The sequence below is a fragment of the Cygnus atratus genome, chromosome 2, assembly GCF_013377495.2.
Source record: "Cygnus atratus isolate AKBS03 ecotype Queensland, Australia chromosome 2, CAtr_DNAZoo_HiC_assembly, whole genome shotgun sequence".
NCBI classification, from domain to species: Eukaryota; Metazoa; Chordata; class Aves; order Anseriformes; family Anatidae; genus Cygnus; species Cygnus atratus.
The window spans coordinates 81,694,541-81,718,092 of record NC_066363.1 but is presented as its reverse complement, the minus strand read 5'-3'; the positions used below and the strand labels follow the sequence as shown (position 1 = coordinate 81,718,092).

The 23,552-nt window shown below is 40.2% G+C and overlaps 1 protein-coding gene across 5 annotated transcripts in view; it reads left to right on the top strand.

Moving 5' to 3' along the window:
- Positions 1-23,194, top strand: part of DUSP22 (dual specificity phosphatase 22) — a 96,260-nt gene extending 73,066 nt beyond the window's left edge. For all 5 annotated transcript variants that reach the window (XM_050708990.1, XM_050708991.1, XM_050708988.1 and 2 more), the window contains 4 exons: positions 9,555-9,604; positions 14,940-15,014; positions 16,527-16,698; positions 19,457-23,194. In XM_050708990.1, the coding sequence (XP_050564947.1) occupies positions 9,555-9,604; positions 14,940-15,014; positions 16,527-16,698; positions 19,457-19,642 (483 nt within the window). In that variant the 3' untranslated portion in view covers positions 19,643-23,194. The remainder of the gene's footprint in view (positions 1-9,554; positions 9,605-14,939; positions 15,015-16,526; positions 16,699-19,456) is intronic.
- Positions 23,195-23,552: the final 358 nt, after the last annotated feature.

Genomic DNA, 23,552 nt, shown 5'->3' with positions numbered 1-23,552 from the left:
GGGTCTTGGGGGTTTTGTCATTTCTTTCTGCCCAGTACCAAAGCACTCAAGTTTTAAGCAACCCCATTTCATGTGAATAGCCAGTCTGTGTCCTGGTGATAAGCATGTATGCAGGTGGTGCTGTTTCAAGTCTTGTGGCTTGTTGGATTTCTTCTCTAGACAAAAAGAGTGATCTTAAAGCACTGTGTGGATTTTTGAATGCTGCAATGTCTTCTAGTTAGTAAGAAAATTAATACCTATGAAGCATCTACTCTCCTTTGCCTCCAGTGCTCAAGATACTAGCTTTATAGGTCGTTTTTCTCCTCGTTCTGCATAGTTAACCAGAGCACCAGTAGAATATAGTTATTTTTTCTTATTTTCTTTAGTATTCTGATGGCATTAACAGTATCATCTTAATCTGGTACATGCTGTCTCCAGAGCAGTGGCTTTCCTCCCCGTTTTCCTGAATCGATGACTATGTAAATATGGTAGGTAGGTGGAGGGGGTGGTAAAGAACAGCTAATTACTAACTCAAGTAAGCATCTTTGTTTTCCAGTCTGTTTGTTTGTGCAGCCAGAACAACTTAAATTAATTGTATCTTTAAGATAAACTTCATGGGCCAGGTCATCTTTTAAAGAGTTTGATTTTCCTTGAAAATTTTCCTAGAAATTTTAAAATTTCTGTCAGAGTAAAATTAGGATTTCAAATACTCGGTCCCTGAGAGACTGAACTGAAAGGGAAAAGCACAGTTAACACTCTGTGCTGTTAGTTTAGAACAATCTTTCATACTCTTGAGTAGACAGCCAAACACATTAATAAAACAATACGGCCAACAAAAAGATACCGTAATTAGAATGGAACCAGTGTGTGGAACAGAAGTTGTAGAAAAAATAAGGTTGTTGCAGAGAAGCTGTACAACTTTTCAGCACCATTTTCAGTGCTGAATGTTGTGATATACCTGCTTGGTAAGGTACTAAGGATGAGAAAGTTGCAGCTCGGGAAATAGCAAGAGAACGTATTGGATCGAATTTATGAATTAAAAATAAAAATAAATTGTCTGGAAATAGAAGAACTAAACAGCTGATCGCTTATCAAAAGCTGAGAAATATTTCCAAGATCTAATGGTCATGAAGTGCAGATCTAGTATAGATAATGCATTCATATCAGCCTGCATTAAGATATGAAATCTCTTTTCATGTTTTTAAACCTGGCTGGATGTTGCAAATCTTACTGCAGTTCTAGCTGGACGTTATAGCCTTGCACATGTAAAGCTCATCTGTAAACTATACTTCTGCAGGTTTTTAGAAAAGGAAAACAAACTAATCTGTGGAGGAACTGAACTGGCTGGTCTGGCACAATGCAAGTAATCTGCTTCAATGTTTTTGGATAGTATTTTTGCTGAGGTGTGTGTTTGTTTGTTTTTGCTATGTGCTGTTGTTAGCACTTAAGAATATGATGGGGTTTACTATGGGGGGCTTTCACTGAAGCTATGAAGGGGGGAATAGCCTAGCCTCGGCATTTTTTAGTTTTCTAATTCTCCCTTTCCATCACCACTTTGTGGTAGTTTCTTTCTCTTGGCTACACATTCTGGACAGGATTTTTCTTTATTTTGTTTTTTTTTGGTGTGTGTATTGGGGAATACCCTGTGCTGAAACAGATGGGGGAAAAAAATCCTGTCATGCCCCTTGCTTCTTCAACTCTGGAAGTGCTGAAAGCCACTTTAGTGCTTTTTTCTTTGGCTCTGTAATGCGAAGGAATATCCCCGCAAAGAAAACAGTACAGCAAGTATTTGACTGGACTCAAAAGCATACCACTGCTCAACGTGAGATAACTAAAAAGAGAAAAATTGGGAAACTAAACAGCCAACATATGCTAATTCTGGACAGATGTGGCTCAGTGAGTGAGACAGGCTAGTCTATTAAAGCTGTGTTACTATGTTGGATAGCATACAGAAGCCTTGAGCTGTAGGAGCCCATTCATATATCAAAATTGCATCTTGATGATGTGCTGAAAGAAGTCCCTGCTTGGTGTGGCTGGGCAACATGTTCTGTGCATAGGCTTTGCTGTCTTTTGTATCCAGCCCAAGCACTTATGGGAACTATTAGAGTGAGATGGAAAGTCAGCCTTCAAAATCAGAGTTGCTAATATCATATCAGAAGGCCATTGCTGTTGTACCAAGATCAGCTCTGGAAATGATTTGATCAGGTCAGGCTATTGCATTTCCACTTACATCACTAAGCTTTCGTATCACCGGTGTTGCTAGCAGTGTTGCCACCACTGGAAGCCATCAGTTTTCAGCCTTTATGCTACCATCAAGGGGAAGTATAGAAGTGCCTCTTCTACTCAAAAACTTAACTTTCTTTTATGGTGTTTCACTGCTTTTTCATGGTAAGGTTTTCCCCTCATGAGATGTTTCAGAAGACCATGCTGAGCAAAATAGCTACCATTTTTCTTTCAGGTGCAGCAGTGCCAGAAGATTTTCTCTAGTTTGAAGTAATGCCCAGTCTGGCTTTGGCTCTGCTCATGAAGTTAGGGGCTTTGACTAATTTTTCAAAAATGACTTTGGTGCCCCACTAAGAAGCCTCCAGGAGACTTCCACAGAGCAACTTTTAAAGTGTGTCAGGCCAGGTCTTCATCATGAGTTACCCTTGGCAGAGGCTGCTGTGGTGGTGATGCACTGAAATTAGTTCATTGTTTGAATTGCTCAACACGTACTAGCCATGTCAGGGGAAGCATGTTCCTTTAGTGACGGGTGGTAGGAAAGAAAGGGTGAGGAGCTTCTGAAGCTTTCAGTAGCCAGTTGTTGGTACAAGGGAGTTTTAGACCAGCAAATGCTTGGGCTGGTGTGGCTCACTGGTTGGATACCACGTTGACTGGAGCAGAACAAATGCTCTGGGCCACCCTCTGGAGAGCCTTAATCCAACTGTGTGATGTGAGTGTGTTCCAGAGGTGTTGCCATCATGTTCCAGCACTTCCCTGAGAGAAGGGGGCAAGTGGGATATATTGCTTTATCGTTGTACTCAGAGATTCCCCCTTAGGGTTCAGGGACCAAGTGTGATAGGCAGTGCTCAGATGTTAGGTTTGCCATGACGTGCCTGGGGGTTTAAGTACACCATCTAGTAAAGGCATATGAACAAGGCCCTTCCTCTCAGCTTAAGTGTGTAGTCCTGTAAATACTCTCGTGTCCTGAAGGAGATGAAAATTTCAAAGTTATTAGTATTTTCTCCTACTTCCCATTCCTTCAGGTGAGCCAGGTTAAAATTACAATTCAGGTTTAGGGTGAGAAACAGTATGTGCGGCTCTTTGTAAGTCAAGTCAAAGCCTTAACTTTTCAACATCTCTCCCTTATAATGTTAGAAATGTGGATTGAGAGGAGATTGGGAAAGAGAGCTTTAATAGGACACTTTGTATTTGTGACTGGCAATTTCCAGCCTTAAGGCCGGGCTATTCAAAAGTGTTGCTGAGCCTACTTACTAAGAAAACCATAAACTTTACCCAAAAAACCATTGGCTTGTAACATTTTTACATTTACATTGACTTGTAAAAAGCTATTTTATTATATAATAATACAACACAAATTGAATGTATAAATTCTATTGCAGGAGCTTCCAGCTTTCTGCAGTTCATATTTTCCATGTAATTTCAATTTCATTTATAATATTTTTTCAAAACCAAACCTGAATGTGGTGTTTGCTAAATTCAATTAGTGGTTGTGTTTTTTACTGAAACACAAATGTATTTTCTGTGAGTCATTAATAAAATCAACACCGATGGTGATTGCTACAGAAAGTAACTGAAAGGACAAACAAACGGTTGAATGGTTTTCAGTTTAGCATGTTCAGTTTAGTGTATTACTGGACAAAACTCTTGATCAACTCTTGTTGGTTTGGCTTGAGGAAGCTTTGTGCTGGCTGTTTCCCACTTTAGCTTTTTTGCTGAAATGCCCCTAAACAAAAATAAGTCCTGTCCTCATCTGTTGATGTGACGACTCAAATTAACACATGGTTTTTGACTAACCTGAAAGAACTTGCCAGGTGCTGGAGGTTTTCTATTTGCATCTGGGTTCACAAATTTAAGTTCAGGGTTTTAGGTTTAAAAAAAATTTCTTGGAAGTCGTTGATGGTATCTTTACATAAATTTAAATATAGAGAGGTTTATTGCCAAAAATACAATCATACTCTTTTTAAAGTATTTTTTTTCTTTAACTCCACCCCTCCGATGGAGAATAGATTTTGTAATTTTACGTTCTTTTTTCCTCTTTCTTCCTTGTCTTTTAACATTCTAAGTTCTAGATTCAGATTTCCAGTGCTAATAAGAATGTCCAAAATGTTGTATATACAGCAGTGGAGGGGACAATGTTCTGAAGAACATCTGCCAAGAGTACTGAGTTTTATATAAAAATCATTGGACTGTTTTCTTTCTCAGATAAACTGTATGTTAGTATGATTTTAGCTTGTAATCAAACTGAGCCTCATTCTTAATCACTTCAGAATGTCTTTTTCATCTTTAGAGAGGAGAAAATGTCCATATAGGTGCTGCACTTCTCTCACAGTACTACTCTTTTTACATGTTATCCTGTTTGGAGTCAAAATTTTTCTTGGTATTAAGATTTGTGTGCTCTTTAGAGATCTTATTTTTAGTCGTTGACCCATTATCTGACATGTAATACATGCAGAATTTTGCTGTAGCAAAATGACACATCTACATGTTCTACTATGAAAACAATGCCAGTTTCTGCAAGTTCAGTTAAGATGAAGCTCGAGTATTTTTTCTTTTTAAGCTAAACCATAGTAAGTAGATCAGAAATTGAGCATTCATTAAGAAATCGGACTATTATCTTTCCTGAGCACTATGTGAAGTACTGGATTTAATAACAAATATGTATTTTTTTAAGACCTAATAAAATTTAGAAGGTCTTGTTTTAGTGTTACTGGCTTTTCCAAATGTGAAATTACTGTTTGGTTTCCGATCTTAGTAGATCAACCTCAAAAAAATAAACACAAGTTTGAAAAGGCCTACAATTACTGTAGTATCTTTTTAACTTCAGTGTAAAACCTCGGTGTGTGCTCGCGTGCATCTGTGTATATATATATATATACATACATATATACGTGTACCTAAACCTTTTTGATCTTAATACCTAAATATTGACTGTCACGGAACTGATTTAGTTCTAGAATCTCTGAAATTGTGCAAGTGTTGTTGTTTCTCAAATACCAGTGAATTTTAGAAATTTTACCTAACTCTCGCTTGTTTCAACTTTGACAATCTTGAAATCAGAATACTTGCTCTAGTTTTGTTAGCTCTCACTGTATCGGTTTAACTGTAGCATGTAGTTTCAGGGCCTAAGAGACAGAAATCTAGTTTTGGTGGTTACTCTGTCTGCTGAAACAGAAAACAGAAAAGTAAATGATGTTTTATTTTATTCATTTTTTTTTGTAATCGTAGCAGTTCAAATACAGCAAATGAAATAGTGATGTTTTAATTAATTGGGGTGTCAGAGTCATCACGTGAATAATCAGGAAAAAGTTTAGGAAGGTGCATGTTTCGGAGGGTTTGTTGGTAAAGGTGATTGATGGAGAAAGGAAAGTGAGCAGTGATTTAAAGGTAACAAATGGAGAATAGGAGTGAATTGAGAGACAAGCAAAAGAAAGCTGTCTCATTCTCTTCAGCATTTCATTGACCTAGGAGCTTAGATTTGACCTGATGAATATTCACTGGAGGACAGCCTTTTCTTTTGCATTAGGATATGTGTGAAATGTTTCATTACCTGAGAATGTACATATATTCTGTTTAATGAGAAAGTTGGGTTGATTTTTTTTCTGTTAATCTGGGAGAAATGTTGCTTGGAGAGATAAGACAACTGGTAGGTATCAGCTGAAGAAATGTATGAATAATAACATCGGCACCAGTATTCAATAAAGTTAATCTCATACTTCATGTATGATTTAATAATACTTCTTTTTACCTGTTCTTGTAGTTGCAAGCTTTTCTCTTTGCTTTGAGCAAATACCATGGTTTTGGGATGAGTAGCTATTCTCTGGCACCTAATTTAATGTGTGTAGTTGAAGTAACAGTATATTTTTGAGGTGTTCTGTCCTTTTTCCACTGAATAATTCTTAGAAAACTGTCAGTCCAAGGGAAGAAAAAACATCGGATTTTATTTATTATTTAAAAATAAAACTTCCATACAGTGTGACATTAAACTTCTATTTTGTATTCCCCTCACTAATGTGCAGTTTTGTATCAACTCTGTATATTGCATGTGCAACCAGATTAATGTTTATTGAATGAAGCTGCTAACTTGCTACTGGTTTGGAGGTTGCTGAAATCTTCGCTAGGAGCTAGTCTGCTTGACTCTTTAACAATCTTTTGATTTTTAGCTTACTCTCTTTTAGTTGTCGTGTTTCAGTGGTTGTTGCCTCCTTACATCTTAGGCTTTGCAGTTTCAGAATTGCAAGTGAGCTCTGCTGGTTAATAAAATAGTGATGCCTGTATCTTTCTTGCATGCTAGTACCCCATCTAAAATGTTGTAGCTATTTACTCGTTCCCTTGACATAAACTGTTCTGCTTTGAGAGGTCCCTTTGGGACAGTTCTTAGATGTTATCTGCAAAGGTATGTGCACAGGAGGAAGAGCAGTGTCTTGGGGCACAAATAAACAAATATTGTGATCCTGGGTAGTGTTTTTATTTTTAAATACAGACAAGAGGGTTCAGTCATTAAGTATCTTCCTAGTGCCAATATGTTTTAAAAAAGAATGTGTATCCAGCATATGTGAGTAAAAGCTAATCCCAGCAAAGTATGAATAGCTACACAAAAATCCCTTGGTTCTCATTTATGAAACCCTGCCACATACAGTCCTGTGTAGCTGCTGTATTTCTGGTATCCAATTGTGTTTGAATGATATTTGATTCTATCATTATTATTGTTTAAACATAGAGAAGCAAAACTTGATGGTAGGGTGGGATCCTCAGGAGTTATCAACTCTGGCCAAACTGCTTGGGTTAAAGTCACAGAGTTTCGCTGTTTTATTTTTTCTTTTTTTTGTGTGTGTGAGAGTTGGGTTAGGCCACTGCACAATGCTTCTGAAATCCCACCTCGAGCTATTTTTGAGTTGAGTGTGTGATTATTTCCTCACAGGGAGGAGTCCATCACCACAGCCTTCCAAAAACACCACACGCAAGACGTGCATCCGTCCAAATACCAAATTCCAGTAGCTTCTCAAAGAGGAGATGTTTAAAGTTGTTTTAATCAGGCTCGTTGGCTGATGCTGAGCATCTGTTGGCACAGTAATGAGAGGAGCGCTGGTGTTACTTCACTGGAAGTTGTAGGTGCTGCAGACCTCCAGGATCAGGCTCTGGATGAGCCATTCAGTACCATATGCGGTCTCCTACAGGCGAGTTTCATGCTTGCTTGCGGTAGTGGGAACTAGCCAGCCATGACAAAGAAAAAGAACAGTGTGGGTCTTCACCTTGTGCTGGTGCTACTTCTGCTTTTAAAGTGAACATCATCTGAAAGCCCCTCTGCATTCAGTTTGTGAAGAGCACTCAGCGTGTGCCATAGCTTCTGAAATCCGTGGAACAACTTGTATCAGTCAGCCTGTGTTGTAGGAGCAAACCAAAGGCATAAAGCATGTGCTAGCGTTAACCTGTCTCCTACCTTTTAGTTTTCTTTCCGGCTTTTTTCCCTTGGTGGTGCAGTTAATGGCATGGAGTGGTATAGAGGTGTGACAGATCAGCATGTAACTTTGCTTTCAGGTCAGAGGCCCTGTTTCTACTGGAGTGACTCACTTGGAAGTGATACTAGTGTCCAAGATGAATTTCTCAAATGTGTCATACGAGGTTATTATCGTAATTGTCTGTCACAATACAATTACCATCCTTGGCTCAGGAGCCTATTAGTGGATGTATTACAACTACTGCAAGTTTCTAAGTGGATGCATCTACATGAGCCCTTGTAGATCACCTTATGGCTCTGAAGCCATCCTGGTGTCCTGCAGTAGACATCTCTCATCCTGATACAGGGCAAGGAAGTCTGGTAAAGCACACGCATGCTCTCAAAGCTCTATGGCTGTGAGCAAAGCACTGGCCAAAGAAGCTCTGTCAGGCTGAGAGAACGGCTGGTGCTTTATGGAAGTGTTAGTAAGGAGATAGGGGTGAGGGATCACCACATCCTTTCTGACGTAGCGGTGAAGTTCATGCATCTGGTAGAGGATTGGTGTGACGGTGTGTCATGGTGCCAGAGGCCAGGGCCACTTGTAAAAGTGATTATTATTCCTTGGTGCGAGGTGACAGGTGAAGTAATCAAGTGCATGTGGGGAAGAGCAAAGAGAAGATTCTGAGCCAACATGGTAAAGGCAGTACTAGAGAAGATGCTACCTCACGTAGCTGTCACAGTTGAGCAATGAACTTTTCACACACAGTCCGCCACCTAGCAAATGAAATGCCCAGCAGATATATATTATGTTCCACCTTGTTGGCAAATGTCACTTGAAGGATCTCTTGTAAATAAACGTTTTATTTTTTTATTTTTTTTTTCCCCTTGTGTGTTACTGGATGAGCGTGCAAAGTTATCGGGGTTTTTGTATTGTTACAGAAAGATAACCTAATGTGTATTTTGTGGTGGACTCTTTGCTGTGAATCCTTATCTTTACAAGTACATCTGAAAAATTCACAACTCTGCTTATCTCAGATGCTGAAAGACTTCCAGTGAATAATTTAGTTTTTATGTATTTGAGCTGCAACCTATTTTCTTGGAAGTCCTATTTGAGAAGTCAGATAAAAATGCTTTCAGAAGCATTCTTTTTCTTAATAGTCAGGGGGGCAAAACAGGCTTTGAAAATAAAATGGCAGTTAAACTGAGCGTTAACAATGCAAAGCAGTAGAGTATGATTATACTGATGTTTTAAATATACCCAGTAACACTTCCAATGCATGAGAAATGCTTGTCTAACTTCCCTAATTAATCTTGTAACGTACTATGGTAGCTGACTAAAATGGTGAGGCTAACTTTGTGGAAGAAAAGTACGGGTTTTATGGTTGTCCTTCTTGAACTTTCAAAAAATAATAATTTTAACAGCAAAAACCACCCCACGAACATAATTTTCTTCTCCAAAATGCATTGCATTTTGTTTGGTTTACCAGCCATGTGAGAAAAAAAATGATTAGCACGGATTCAAAAGAAATTGCTTATCACAATTTTAAGGTGTAGACTTTGTTCAGAGAAAGGGACAGGCAGGAGACAACTTAGTTTTACTAGAAAAATAAGAATGAGATTTTGGGAAAAAAAAAAGCTATGCTTTTTTAGTAAAGATGTTTCTGTTTTAAAAATCTTGCTGCTGGTCCTTGGGATAAGCATAACTAAGTTATGTGCTGGTGTCTTGGCAACAAAGCAGATGTGAAAACAATGTTTTAAAACCTGGCTGCACAGAGATGATCTTTGCTTGTCTGAATAATGGTGCATCTTCCTCAAAGTCTGTAAGACTGCACCAGTCTAGACCACGAGTAACACAGTGGTAGATAAGTGCATTTGTCTTGGATGTTTTCTTCTCATTTCTTTTTGCTTCTTTACACAGGGAGTGAAGTATCTCTGTATTCCTGCTGCTGACTCACCCTCGCAGAACTTGTAAGTTACTTAAAAATAAAACACAAAAACACAGAAGTCCTTCAGTACTGTGGTGCCTGTTTTACAATAATCTAAAAGATCTGATTCTGATCTCTCACTAATATTGCGCTAACGTGTTTTTTATCTGTTAAGAAAACACAATAATGCTTTCTTGCAGCCACTTTGGTTCTGCCCCTGCTTTCTGTGTGTAAGGGTTTGTAGGAGGGTCAGTACATAAACGCTCTTCATCCATTTCTGGCTTTAAACTGCAGGGTTTCCTCAGTTAGCCTGCTTGGAATTTATTCCCAGTTTATTCCAGCCATTGTTTTTGTAAATCTTTTTACTTGACTATTCTTTCTTGCTAGCACTATCTCTAGCCACTAAAAAGAGGAAAAATGTGAAAGAGCTATGAAGCCTGGTGCTCCAAAGGTTAAAATAAATTCCTCGCAGTGGGCCTTAGATATAAAGTCCCAGTGTGCAAAGTACTCCTGCAACTGTCTGCTCTGGATGACTTGCACCTACGTCTGAAGGCCCCACTGCTCTTATTAGTAGACTTGCATGGTGGGGAATTTGTCTGCGCTGGACTGATTGTTGCCTTGAGAAAGGCTACTGAAACTGCTGCGTCCCAGCCTCGATCTTTCTCATTGCTGCTCACATTCGTGAAATGCTGATTGACTTGCCCTTGGTTTTAATGTTTTGAACCATTGAACTGAAGGTGCGTAGCAAATCTTGATTCCAAAGAGAAATCAAAACAAATTTTGTAAGAGAACTTGGATGGTGACCAACTCTTTCTTCTAGAACTCACTGTTTATGTTGGGGAGAGATGAGGGGGGTTTCAGCCACATCCTGCTAGCAAGTTTTGTAGCAAAGCAAGTACTTGAAAGAAGCCTGGTATGTACGGAAGGAAATGCAGCACTGCTTTTCTCTCACATCACAGCAATATTCCGGCTGATGCTTTCGGTGGATATTTTTAGAGAGTGTATTTTTCATACCCTAGAAAGATTCCAGTGTGGCATTTGATGTGTATTGGTTTGTCTTCTCATTCTGATGTGTTTCTGTAATGATTAAAAAAAAAAAAGCTGCCACCACCAACAAAAAAACACAAACCAAAACCAAGCAAGCTCCCCTTTCCTCCCCCACCAAGCCCCAAACCCTTAATTCCTTAATTTTCAAGACAGATCTGTAATGAGTAGGCAGATGGTTAACTACCTTTGTAACAGACAAGTAGCTGTGTCTGTGGCCTTGATACTTAAACTAAATTTAAAAATAATCTTTTTTTTTTGTAGAGGGAAAAAAATGAGATTAGAGGGAAACATTCAGTGTCTTATTAATTGTTCGTTGGTATTCTGAGATCTGTAGCATTTCTGAAATGTTTTCCAAAATCTGCTTTCTTTTGTTAGTAGAGATCTGGATCAATTCAGGGAAGGGAATAGAGGGGGCAACATTTTTGGTGAATATTAATAGTTGTACAGTTCAGTCCCTCCATCACTGTTTAAAATCAAGGAGTTATATTGAAAAACCACCTCCAGCACTTGAACTGTCCGATGTGGTACCAAAGCTATTAAGGTTCAGTAAGAAAATACAATATTTGCATGAGTATTGTTTCTGTTATGCTGAAGGCGTCTACAATTCTTGCTTTGGTATCAGGTGGTTGCAAGCAAACGTCATTACTTCTAATACTGAGACATTTTATCACTTAAAATAAAACTTGATGAGTAACCGATTTTTCTTTTTTTGCTTTATACAGTGCAGAAATTAAAGTAAAGTCAAATCATGATGTCCCCAAGCAGTGTTCTTACTTGCTTTGCACATACAGCCCTCTGAAGTAAGAGGAAACTGTTTTTGTTCAGACTGTGAGGACATGACAGTCATATCTAGGAATGGGTAACCGCACCGTGTATGTGCCCCCTCTGTGGAGGGGGGAGATAAAAGGGGAGTAGATCCCTCTGCAATACCCTTACATATGTACCCTCTTCTCTCAAAGGAGATTCCTGTGGTCTCAGGAGGAAAAAAAAAAATAAAAAATGGCAGCACCATCCTGTGTTGCATATCCTTGTGTTAGCAGTTGCTGAGAGGCAAGACAGACTGGACGTGCACTGCTCTCTTGCATGCGTTGCCAAACAGCAAGTTTGTTAGAAGCTCCTGAAGCTTTGTTGCTGTCTTGCAACTGCTGGCAAGTTCAGAAGGTCCAATTGAAGGCCCTAACCCAATGAACTTTGGGTCTGTGAGCTCCTAATTCACTGCAGCTTAGTTTTTGTGAGGGGAACTTTGTGTGCATAATGCACGTGTAGTCATCATAAGCTTATTTAGTGGATCTCTTTTCCTCAGAGGGATGAACTGCCAGAGAAATATAACAGGGATTTTCCTGTTAATACGTGAGCACTCACTGAAGTAGCTTGAAAGCTTGCCTCTGCTCCAGTGTTCTGCACCCACTTAGTACAGCAATGCAGCAGTTGCTTTTGAGACCAGAGGTGCTTCCTAGGAGTTAAATGAGTGTTTCCCTGGACAGTGAGTATTTTGCCTTGGGCCACTGACTTCCCCAGAAATGTGATGTCCTACAGAACCTGTTACTAATAGGGTATTCTGTAGAAACCAAATCTTCCGTTTCTGTCCTGTTCTAACCAATTGTCTTAGGCTGTGTGTTTCTAAGGAACTAGCATCCAACGGTCAGGCTGGTAATGGTGATAACACAGAAGCCGGGGAACCTATTATGAAAAGCAGTTTAGGTGGATCTTTGCATTTAGATTGCCAGAGGAAAGAAACGTCAAGATACCTTTTCCTATCTGTTTTTGCGCGTGTTCTTTTTAACCCTTACAGTATTTCTAGAAGGCTGAGTAGCAACTGTGATATTTAGGTCTGGTATTGTAACTCTGTCCTCTGGCTAGCTTTGGATTATCCAGTTTGCTACCGTTCAAGTTTAGATAACTTTCACATCATTCTGGTAGGGGCACTCTACTGGATCTTCTTCCTGTGGTGTTTCCCGCTGTGAAGATTGTACAGTTTAAGACCGAGTTTTAAGCTGGGAGATGTAAAATTAAGATGTCACTTAATTGTCTTGAAGTAGCTGTTCAGCCCAACAAACAGGTTGTGATTCAAGGCATTTGTCAAGTGTTTTCCTGTTACAGATGATAATCAACTATTCTGTGGTTAATGTAAGACTTGCCATTCTTTGTGTCTATGGCAATTGCCACACGGTTAACTGATCCTCAGTCTTGGTTTTTTTGTGTAAATAAGTTTGTGTCATAACTTTGAAAATGTGTTTAGGCAACTGTGTCTGCTGTGGAGCCAGCAATGCTCTTATACCATACGTTGTGGAGAAGTACATTTCTCCTTTTCTCTGACTCAAGGTGAGGAGGGGCTGTGGTTCTACAGAGTAGCCCTGATTTTAAGCTTTGCTATTTCTCTTCTCATTTTCGTGATTGCCTGCAGACACTTACACTTGACAGTGAATCAGCAGACTGAGTGTCAGCAATAAGGAAGGATAAATAAAACTGAGTGAATGGCGTTCACTGCTAGCTATATTTAGTACCTTGCAAAGGTGCTGTGCTCGTTCACAGATGCTTTTCAAACCAAAGCATTGAAGTGTTTAACCAAAAGTTGTGCTAGACCATTGAAGTGAATTCACGGTGCTTGGAGCTGCTCTGTTGGCCAGATTCTCTAGAGAGAAAGAGGAAAGAAAGATGAGTGTATGAGAAGATAGGGATGTTGTCAGTCCAACCCTAACCAAGTTTCACCTGATCAAATCCACTTAATCTTGGACAAGCACTCCTCTGTGCAGTAGTAATGCCTCTTGTGCACACAGTCCGGTGTCATTTGTCACGTGAGTTATGTACGTGAAGCTGCCAGTTCCCCACAGGTAGACCTAGTGTCATGATTTGTTGCGGTTCAGCCAGTGAAAATGAAAATGTTTTGGAGCAGCAGTCTGAGCAGAAATGTGTTCATTAGGCTTCCTCAGTCTTCTACACTTATCCCACTTGATCAGTTTCTTGAGAAACACAGAATGCTGAGTTTACATGATGCCCTGAAGCCTGGGGTTACCTCATGCTGTGACGTTTTCCTTAGAAGTCACTCAAGTTTCTTCCGGCTGTGTTCTCTGTGTTGCATCCAGTGATGCAAGAACTGCCTTGGGGAGGGAGTCGTGGGCTTTGTGATCCCTTGTTCTGGATATATCAGCTTATATATCAATGCCTTTGCAAGTCCTGAAGGCAGTCACTCTTGTATCGCTGTCCTCGTTCAGTTCTTAGTGTTTATAGTATCAACAGCTGCACTGTTGGGCAGGAAGGGAAGCTTCCTTTTATGTGGGCATTCCTGATTTTTGTGTGGCTGCTGGTGCCGGGCTGAGGTTTTTTCTTTTTACCCTTGTGGTATAATATACACTCAGAGGGGGGGGGAACATCTTGAATACAGGACGTTGTGTTTCATGGGTGTTAAGTGCAGTGTGCTTTCAGGTTCGCCTTGTCCTCTTGCGAGGTATTCAGTACCGTGCTTACTGGCAGTCTCCTCTGTCTGTGCTACTACTTGTGAGCTTGACTTGCACGAGCATTCAAAGGCTACAGTGAGCTTCAGTTCTGTTGAGCTGAGAGGTGCTGCTGGCACCTATGGTAAATTACGGACAGCCCCAAGGGCTTTGCAGCCTGAAGGGCAGGGGCAGGGTGAGCATTTCTTTTCCGTGAGTCTTTCTTTTCCATGTTTTCTACCACAGTGCTTAACAAAATGTAGACTGTAGGCAGGGATTGGCTGCTATACTAAATAACAGTGGGGCCCTGAGATATACGGGGAGGAACCTGGAAGGAGATGAAGTAGCCAAGACTTCAACAGAGAATTTTTTTTCATACCAGTGACAAAAGGGAAAGATTTCATGTTGTGAAGAGTCATAATGTTCAGGTGTGTCCTAGTGCATGGTTTGAAGGAGGAGGAGAAGTCAAAGTTAAGCTCCAGTTTGGGTAGCAGGATGCTGCTTTGCGAAAGTCAATATACTTAGAGCTCGTGTAGCCATGCTGAGTTTCACCTAACGTCAGAGTATACTCAAGGAGACGTGAGGTTGAGTTACTAGTTAAAAGAGGAATAAAACACAAACTGAAACACAGACTTGACAGTCATCAGAACAAAGTGTTTGCTAATGTTTATCACACCGTAGTGCCTAAGATACCAGTTTCTCCTTCAGGTAGCATGGTGAAAAACTATGCCAGTGAGTTTGGGGTTTCATCGATAGATATTAACTTTCACATTGCAAGCCCCGTGTTCAGTTCTAAATTCTCGAAACAGCATTAAGTAAGCTTTCGGATGCATTTTTCTCTAAGTAGTGATTTTACTAAATAGAGCACTTTCTTTACTCCCCTTCTGCTTCTGTTTTCAGGGCAAGGCATTTCAGAGAGAGCATCAAATTCATCCATGAGTGCCGGCTTAAAGGTGAAGGCTGCCTAGTTCATTGGTATGTATATCACTGACCAAGAAAGCTTAAGGGTCACTGTGCTTTTACTTGTATGTTCATCATGTTAATGATAAGGTAGTGTTTATCTCCATTTTATAGCAAAATCTGCTTGGACTGAAGTACTCTTTTTATTTGAGAATCCCCAGAAAATTTGTAAATGCTATTAATGCATCATGCAACTAGAACTTCTGAGCCACTAGGCTGGGCAGCGCCTGGTGATAAAAGGAGCCCAAGAAATTCTCGACCTTCTCTCCTAATCAAATCTATTAATTGGTCTTTCCTAAAAAAGTAATAATAAGAAAATCTCTTTGACTAGGGTTCTTACTTATTTCCCATTATCGTTAATCATTGTATTTCTAAAGAGTTCTGTAATCCTAATAATTTGATTGGTTTCCATGACAACTATTTGGGTGACTTCAATGTTACTACAAATAAAAAATAGTAAAAAAAAAAAAAAAAAATCTGAAAATATTTTTCTTTCAGCTGCTGAAGCATTCAAACGTTGCTTTTTTTTAATAGCAAGTCTCTGATTGGAGACTCCTGGGACTATAAAAAGTAAAAAAAGGAAATCCCACCCTGTTTTTTTCTTGCTCTCTACTATTGGTTGTAGTCTGTGTTGTATGTCCAAGTGGCATATCTGAGTCTATATCTGGAATCGGTGTCATCTCATGATTTGAACACTGGACTTGAACAAAGGCCCTGAGTGTAAATCCTCAGTTTGCTACCAATTCATAGCAGGGCTGTGAACGAGTCATTTGGTCAGTCTCCACGTATGTAATACAGGAATAATGTCTCTGAATTGTGATAGTTTTAAAAAGCACATATTTAAATTTTGTCATATACTTCAAGAGCATAAGATGGCTTGGAAATGCCAGGTGAAAGAATCTGGTATGAAAGAATCTGGTACAGATGTAGCCCAAGCACGTTCTTTATACTCACCATAGTAAGACTTGTAGTTCTTCTAGAGCTGTCAAACCAGTACTAGTGAATGATTCTTACTTTATCCAACTGTTTCAGGAAACTAGAGTCCTGAGAGCATAAGTTACACAGTGCATGGGTAGTAGAAATAGGAAAAGAGCTCAGGCAACCAGACTCATGCGCTTTACAATTCAGTTTATTTCAGCCCCATAAAAATGTCACCTTTATTCATGGTGAAAAGGGAACAGTCTTATTTTAGTGCTCTGATCTGTATAGGCAGAAGAATGTGGGTGACTTAGCTTACTCAAAACCAAATCTAGCTTAGAACATGTGTGCTGTCATCCCCTTTTGTGAAGACAATGCTTATTCCTTCATGTCTAGTCTCATATGAATTATCACTCTGAACCAGCTTTCTCAATCTTGTCATCGATCTGTTCTGATGCATTTGAAAAAAGCAGTAGCAAAACTCCCTTAACTCAAGTACAGCAGTATTTCTTTATGGTGGCAAGCAGCACAGCAACCTTCTGTGGTTTTGGGAAGTGATGCTTTCAGTGCTGTACTTCATCTGTTTGTTGCACCTCGTTTGTCATGCAGCCTTGCAGGTGTCTCCAGGAGTGTAACATTGGTGGTTGCCTACATTATGACCATCACAGACTTTGGCTGGGAAGATGCACTGTCTGTTGTCCGAGCAGCAAGATCCTGTGCCAATCCCAACATGGGCTTCCAGAGACAGCTACAGGACTTTGAAAAGCATGATGTCGATCAGGTAAATGACCTACAAACAGATGAAATGGGAATCAACTCTGACTTAATTCATGAGCTACTTCTCACTAGCTGGTCTGACTCCTTGGTTTTGGTTTGTGGGAGTGCCCTCTTGGTTAAGCCTGCTACACTGGAGAGGTACAGATGGAATTGAAGGTAACAGGGAACATGGGATGGGAGGAAAGATGAAGCACAACATCTAAGCACACCTGCCCAGCTACACTGTCAATCCAGTGATCTTCATGTGTGCTGAAGACATAGTACAAGACTTAACACCTTTAGAGAGAGGAAAAAGTAGAGAGTGAGTAGCTCAGAATGTAGTAGTGAGATCAAGATTTAATACTGGTTGCATAAAAGTATTTTTTCCTCACATTCGTTTGGAATAGTAAGCAGGAAAGAAATCATAATCAGAGAACTTTGCTATCCAGGAGTCAAGTTAAGTTCTCATTATGACTTACATCCTCCCTCAGCAATGCCATCTGCGGCTGAGACTTAATAAACATTCTGATTTGTAGAATAGTCTCAAATCTGACTCTTCTGCTTATTTCCTAGCCTTTGGAGGCTTTGTAGGGCTAGGAGAATTGAGGAAACAATAAGACTGCAAAGTGGTTATTACGAAATAAAAATTAGTTTCTTACCAGTAAAAACAACCGTCCTACGCAAAAGACCTGCTCCCCATGGGTGATCAGTGACTTCCACTTACACTAACTTCCTCCTCTGTCTGTCCCCTCTGTTTTCCATTGCTCAGCATGTTGCTGTTCTCTGGACTTGCTTGGATTTTACTTATTTTAAAAAAAAAATCAATAACAGAGGCAAGCCAATATACACAAGGCAAAGGAGTTTGGCTTTTTTATTCCATCCCCATCGTTCTGCTGCAGAAAGCTCGGAGTTTAGAAATTACCATTTGTTTTGCGTGATGCAGCTTGCAACCGTAAATATTTGTGTTGATTTTTTTTAATATTTAACTGAATGTTTCCTGGATCGTTTGGAACTGATGTAAATGGTAGAGTAACTGATTTTTAAGAGACAGAAGTCAGAGGGGGACTTTCCAGACTTGTCTCCTTCCTCCCTTACAGTCATTTCTACTCTAATTGGTCTGGGCTAACAGCAATGACAATTAAGGCTATATGCAAATAGCCCGATAAAGACAGTAACGTCTCTCTTTTTTCATCCACAATGGACGGGGCATTCTGCCTATTTCACTGAGGGGGAGGCAGTAGGTTGCAAAAAGAAATATCCACCTGTAGTCACTGGCTGGGTTGTAGTTTCCTACCGTCTCTTAATAGCAACCACATCCTTAGCAGGTGTCTGTTTACACACCTGATTTCAGTGGAATATTGCCATCTGCAAAGGGTGTGAACTTTTTTCTGATTTCAGCACCATGGGTGTTTTGCTGTGCATATATAGGGTGGTATCCTGTGGGGTTTCTTGGATGGGGCTCCGTTAGATCTTGGTCTTACAGGAAAGGGCTTAGTCACTAAGAGGGTCGTGTGGTTTGCAATAACTCCGCGCTTCCAGGTGGTAGCCTGAGGCTTCAGATTTGACTCAGCATGTTAGGATCTCTTAGGAATGGGAGGGTGTAACTACGCTGAGGTCTTGTCTCCTGATGTTCATCTAAATTGTCTTTACAGCTAAAGTTGTCCATAAGCCCCAAATAGAACAAAGCTATGGAAGTTAAGGCTTGAAAAATTCACAGGAATAGTATCCCCACTGGGACAGGACAGCTGGGGTCTGTGTCTTATTGCTTCTACAGAGAAGACCAACAAAGATTGCCAGGAGTGACTATGTGGACTTAAATACTTTAACTGGCAAAGAAATGACAGAGTAATGTGACAAAGATTTATAAAATTGAGTGGAATAGAGAAGGTGAACAGGTGTGACTTGTGCTCTTCCTTGTAACATAAAGTGGAGCTGTCAAGTGGCAGGTGCCAATCAAAGAAGCATTTTTTTTTTATTACAATATGTACTTGTGGATGATGTTGGCATCCACATACTTTGTGGCAACAATCTGTGGATTTGAAAAGTGATCTCATGATAGGGAAAAAAAAGTGATATCAAGCACAAAGATCCTGCCTCACTTAAAATATCTGGAAGCTGAGGAAGATGTCCCAGCATGATTGCCCTGCTACTGCTTTGTTCTCTCAACTTGAGCCAGACCTGGTACTTCTGTTACCATATTCAGTCAGTCATTTCAATAACATGTAAGGTCCTATGCTATAGCTGTTAAAGCTCATGGCCTTTTTCTTCCTAGAAGATACCTTTCCTGGTATCTACAGTTCAGTTTCTACTGCTGGTGTTTGTTAGCTCAAGATGAAAAGGCCATATGAGTGGTTCACTTTCTGATCTCTTAACCTTCTGAAGTTATTTAAGCCTGTTGTGACTGGGGCGAGTTGACTGATCATGTTAGCTTCCACACTTACTCATCTCATTGTTTGTACTTGCAACAGGAGGAGGCTGCTCTTAAGTCCAGGATGTCCTTACCCATTGGGTGTTCCTTGCTTGGTAGCTCTACATTCAGCCAAGCTGTTATGTGAGCGTGTCATTTTAAGGGACGTAAGGGATCTCAGTGATTTCATCTGTGTTCCTATGCCTATATATTCTGTGCTGCTTGGGAAGGGCATGCAATATTTAAACTTTTTTTTTCAGATTGCATGTGTTTGTAAAGGCTCTTGAAATTCTGTAGGGCAGGAGGGAGTATTACTTCTGCATCAGTCTCCTGTTGTTGCTTCATCATGTTGTATCTGTCTGTTCAATTTCTGCAGTTCAGGCAGTGGCTGAAAGAAGAATATGGTGAAAACTCTTCTCAGGATCTGCAAGAAGCCAAAAATCTTCTGAGCAAATATAAAGAGCAGGCAGAGTTGCAGCAGAGTACTGGGGGAAGACAGTGGAATAACAACTTCTCGTCTGTGCCATCCCTCTCATACAGCAACTACACAACAGAGACCTAATTGTAGAAGGTTGAATTTTTCTACCTTTGAAAAACATCTTGCCATAATTTCCATCCCATCTTCAAGACTGTCAGCAGTAATCATGCAAACAGTTGATTTGTAGAAAGCTTCTTGATGAAAATACTACATTATGTGTGTGTGGGTGAGTGTGTTTGACACAGTTTTATAATTTGGGCAGGATCGAGCTCTTTGTATGCTCAGAAACATGATCCAGTTACTGTGGCTAAGCCAGTTTGTCTGTTAGCCCCAGCTGTTATCCCCACATAGCCTGGCATTTGCTGTGAGGTTAGCTCAACTCCTTTCGTTGTAGGCTAGCAAAGGGCCCTGAGAGATGAACTCTGGTGATTCAAGCTGTGGCAGTTTGACATCTCTGTGCTTTTAATGTGGCAAAGATGTTATTGCACCTGAAGAAGGGAACTCAAGTCTGTCTCTGCTGCTGCTGTTCACAGTTCATTGGCAAGTAATACCCTGGAGATGGACTTGCACTTGAATGCTAGACTGTAAACTGAAGCAGGTGAGATACATGCATATACCTTTCTGGCAACAGTAACATGTAGGGGAGAAGTGTGACAGACAGCTCTGACTAATAACATCTTCAACTGCCACAATTGTACTTGCTTCAGTGCACGTGAGACAGAGCTGTCGGTAGAACTGCCGCAGACCAAGAGCACAGAGGCTGTCACCACAGTTCAGCTGATATGCAGTGATTTAAGCCATGTTCGCTTGATCGTTGGGAAACCAGATGCACATGAACTTCTCTGGAGAGTAGTTTGTCAGGTTTCCAGTACCACTGACCTTCATTCCCTGTGGAACACGTGCCTCTTCAACACATGCCCCTTCGCGTGTGGTAACGTGTCTCCAAAGAGTGGGCTTGGTGTGAGTGCGAGCACCTGTTTCATTGCTTGTGCTGTGGTTTGCTCTTTGACTTCAGCTACCTCAGAAATGCTGTACTTGTCATTGTGGTTGTAAATGCAACCTTGAAAATTGCCTTGTGTAATCTTAATTTGACACTGAGTGATGTAAGTGTGCGAGTGTGTGTATGTGTGTGCGGGGGGTGCGTGTGCATGTTTCACAGATGTCTGTATTAGAAAAGTTTTTCTTTTAAAATTGCCCATATTCCTCACTAGTTTAAAATTTGAGTTGTTTGACTTTCTGCCATTTAAAAACCATATATATTTTGCTGTGATCAGATTTATAGGAATGCATTTATAAACTATGTTTTAAACTAGGTTAAAATTAGGGGCCGTACTCTGCTCTTGGTTAACCTGGTCTGTTTCTAGAATGGAGCCATTGCCTGACTTAAGTGTATTCTAAGAGTGTAACGTCAAATATGTCGCCAGAGATGCTGGGCAGTATGTTGGTTTCTGATGGTGTAATTGGGGTTGTCCCTGCTGCCAAGATAATAGTTTCTTGTCTTTGTCTCAGAGGATGAAAGGCCTTTTTTCCTGAGGATTGAATAAAAATTAAAATCTCTCTCTGAATAACCAGGGTATTTAAAAACAAACGAACCCCGTAGTTGTTTAAATGTGATGTATATCATGCTAAAAACTGAGCACTGAGGGAGAGTCAGTCAGCATACTAAATATAGCTGTAATCTCTTTCAGTTGTTTTGGTACTCTCGCCTCCCATCCCTTCACAAAATTCCTCTTCGTGTGACTTCCTGCTTGCTTTGGGTGGCAGTGGATTCTTTGGATGCTGAGAGCAAGGCTTTTGGGGTCAAGTAAGCTCAGGCCTTGTTAAATATTTTCATATCGTGTGTGTTCTGTTTTGTGAAATATGGATCTTGTACATCAATAAGTGTCAAAAAGGAGAAGAAAAGGGATGGGGTGAAACTGGCCTGAGCTCTTCATCCAAGTCCAAGCCTAAATCAGACTTTTCATTGTGCGTGTGCTTTAGGTGTTCTGAACAAAATTGGAGCAGGTTGATCATATCCATGTTGGAGTAATAGGTGCTGTTGGGCTCGGGAAGGGTACTGGAGTTTGTTTTCAACCTTTTGTAGCTAAATGAACCTCTACCTATTTGGGATGTCCAGCACCTGTGTTCTGTGTTTGCCTGGTAACAGGAGTATTTGACTCTTCTCAGAGGTGTTGGGCTGCAAATAAGTAGCTGTTTAGGAATTCCAGCACAGCAGTACCCTCTGTGCTCTGAGAGTGGACGTGCTAAATGGAAAAGGCTTTCCTTGGTAACAGGGTCTGATAGACATGCAGGATGGTGGTCCGTTTGTTCAGCCCTCTCATAAGTGTAAGATCAGCTTGTCCCCGGAGGGTAGCTACCAGAAGTACTCTGCTGATGCTCTTGCAGGTATCCAGCCAGTCCATCCTGTAGGTGACTGCTAGCAGTATGTACTCTGTAATATCTTTGGTCCTCTCGTCCTTGGAGTAGTAACGCTGTGAGCGCAGATAAGTTGGCAGTTTGTCTACTCTGACAAATGCAAGGCAGAGCAGGAGACACGTTAATGATTGTGCATCTGTATTGATTTTCTGAAGTAGCTTTGTTATCCCCACAGAATCAGTCCCAGAAATGGGATTTTCTTAGAACCGAATTTGGATTTAGGGCCATCTAGCCACATCAATGTGCATTATGCTGCAACTGGTAAGCAGATACAGGGTAAAGCAGGAAGACAGGGAATGCCATATTATCAGCAAATAGAAGTGCTTCTCTCCTTTTAAAAGACAGAAGGTACTTTCTGTTGTCTCTTGCTTCCACATCTTTAGTGGACTGTACATGCTACATAACATATTTAAGAGTGGCAAAAGAGGAGCGGCAGTATAAGAAAACTTGAATCTGGGTCCTCTGTAGGTAGCAGGAGGATAGTTTACACTTTTATCACTATAAGGTGCAGAAGAGAGAGTAGCTACGATTCTCGCCTTTGGTCTTCTAGAAAAAGAGAGGGGCAAACACTGACTGAGAACTTGACGTGATTTGTCTTCCAGCCAACCTTTCAGTGGCAGCGTGTAGGTCTTTCTAGGTATAGGGAACATGACCCCCGTCCACATCTTCATTGTCGGCCTTTATAGTGTAGGTGATGGATTCAGTTGTTTTGTTTCTGTACTTCAAACCATTGTCCTCATTTTGATGTTCACTGGAAAATGTATAAAGTTTATAACACCTTATTGGATATCCAGATTTGAAATGTGTAATCATTTTTTTTGTAAACTTGATATCCATGTGTGATTATAAGGAAATATGTAGTGTTATACAATGTAGGTAACGGGTAAATGCATTAATATTTATTACCCTGATTTTTAACCTGGAAAGAGTTGCTTCTTTACATTTTGTGATTGGTTGGGAAGATATGGCAAATCATATCTGTTTTTTAAAAAGGGCAGTAATAACATTGGTTGCTATAATGGCCACTGTCTATAAAGAAGTCAGTGAAAAATTATAGTAATTACTTTAGCTAGTTTAAAAGCTCTCAACCTGGTAAGCTTCTTGATTCTTTGTCTTCCTGTTCCTGGGCATCTTAGCAAAGCCTTGATTGCATTTTCCAAATGTTTGTATTTAATACGTTCTACAATTTTTTTATAAATAAAAGTAAATGTTAGCACCTGATCTGCTTGTATGTTTCTTAAGTAATAGTCTCTGCAAAAGGCTTCTAGTCACTGTATCCCTGCAGGTATAGTAGGAGAACAACACTAATTCATTTTGGAAGTTACATGTCTTTTTGCCTGTATGCAGACGTCCTGAGACTTTGCCTCTCTTCACCGAGCTCTTCCAGGTGAGTACAAGAATCTGCAGCACAAACATCTCTTTGATAATAGTCCCCGAAGAGGATGCTTTATGTTGCTTTCTTGTTGCTGGCCTATCATTGCCCAACATGGTATGTAGCGTATCCAAATTGTTTTATTATTCTGAAATACCCTGTTTTCCATATGACACTGGGTTAGGGCTTAATTAGCTGTACAACTGG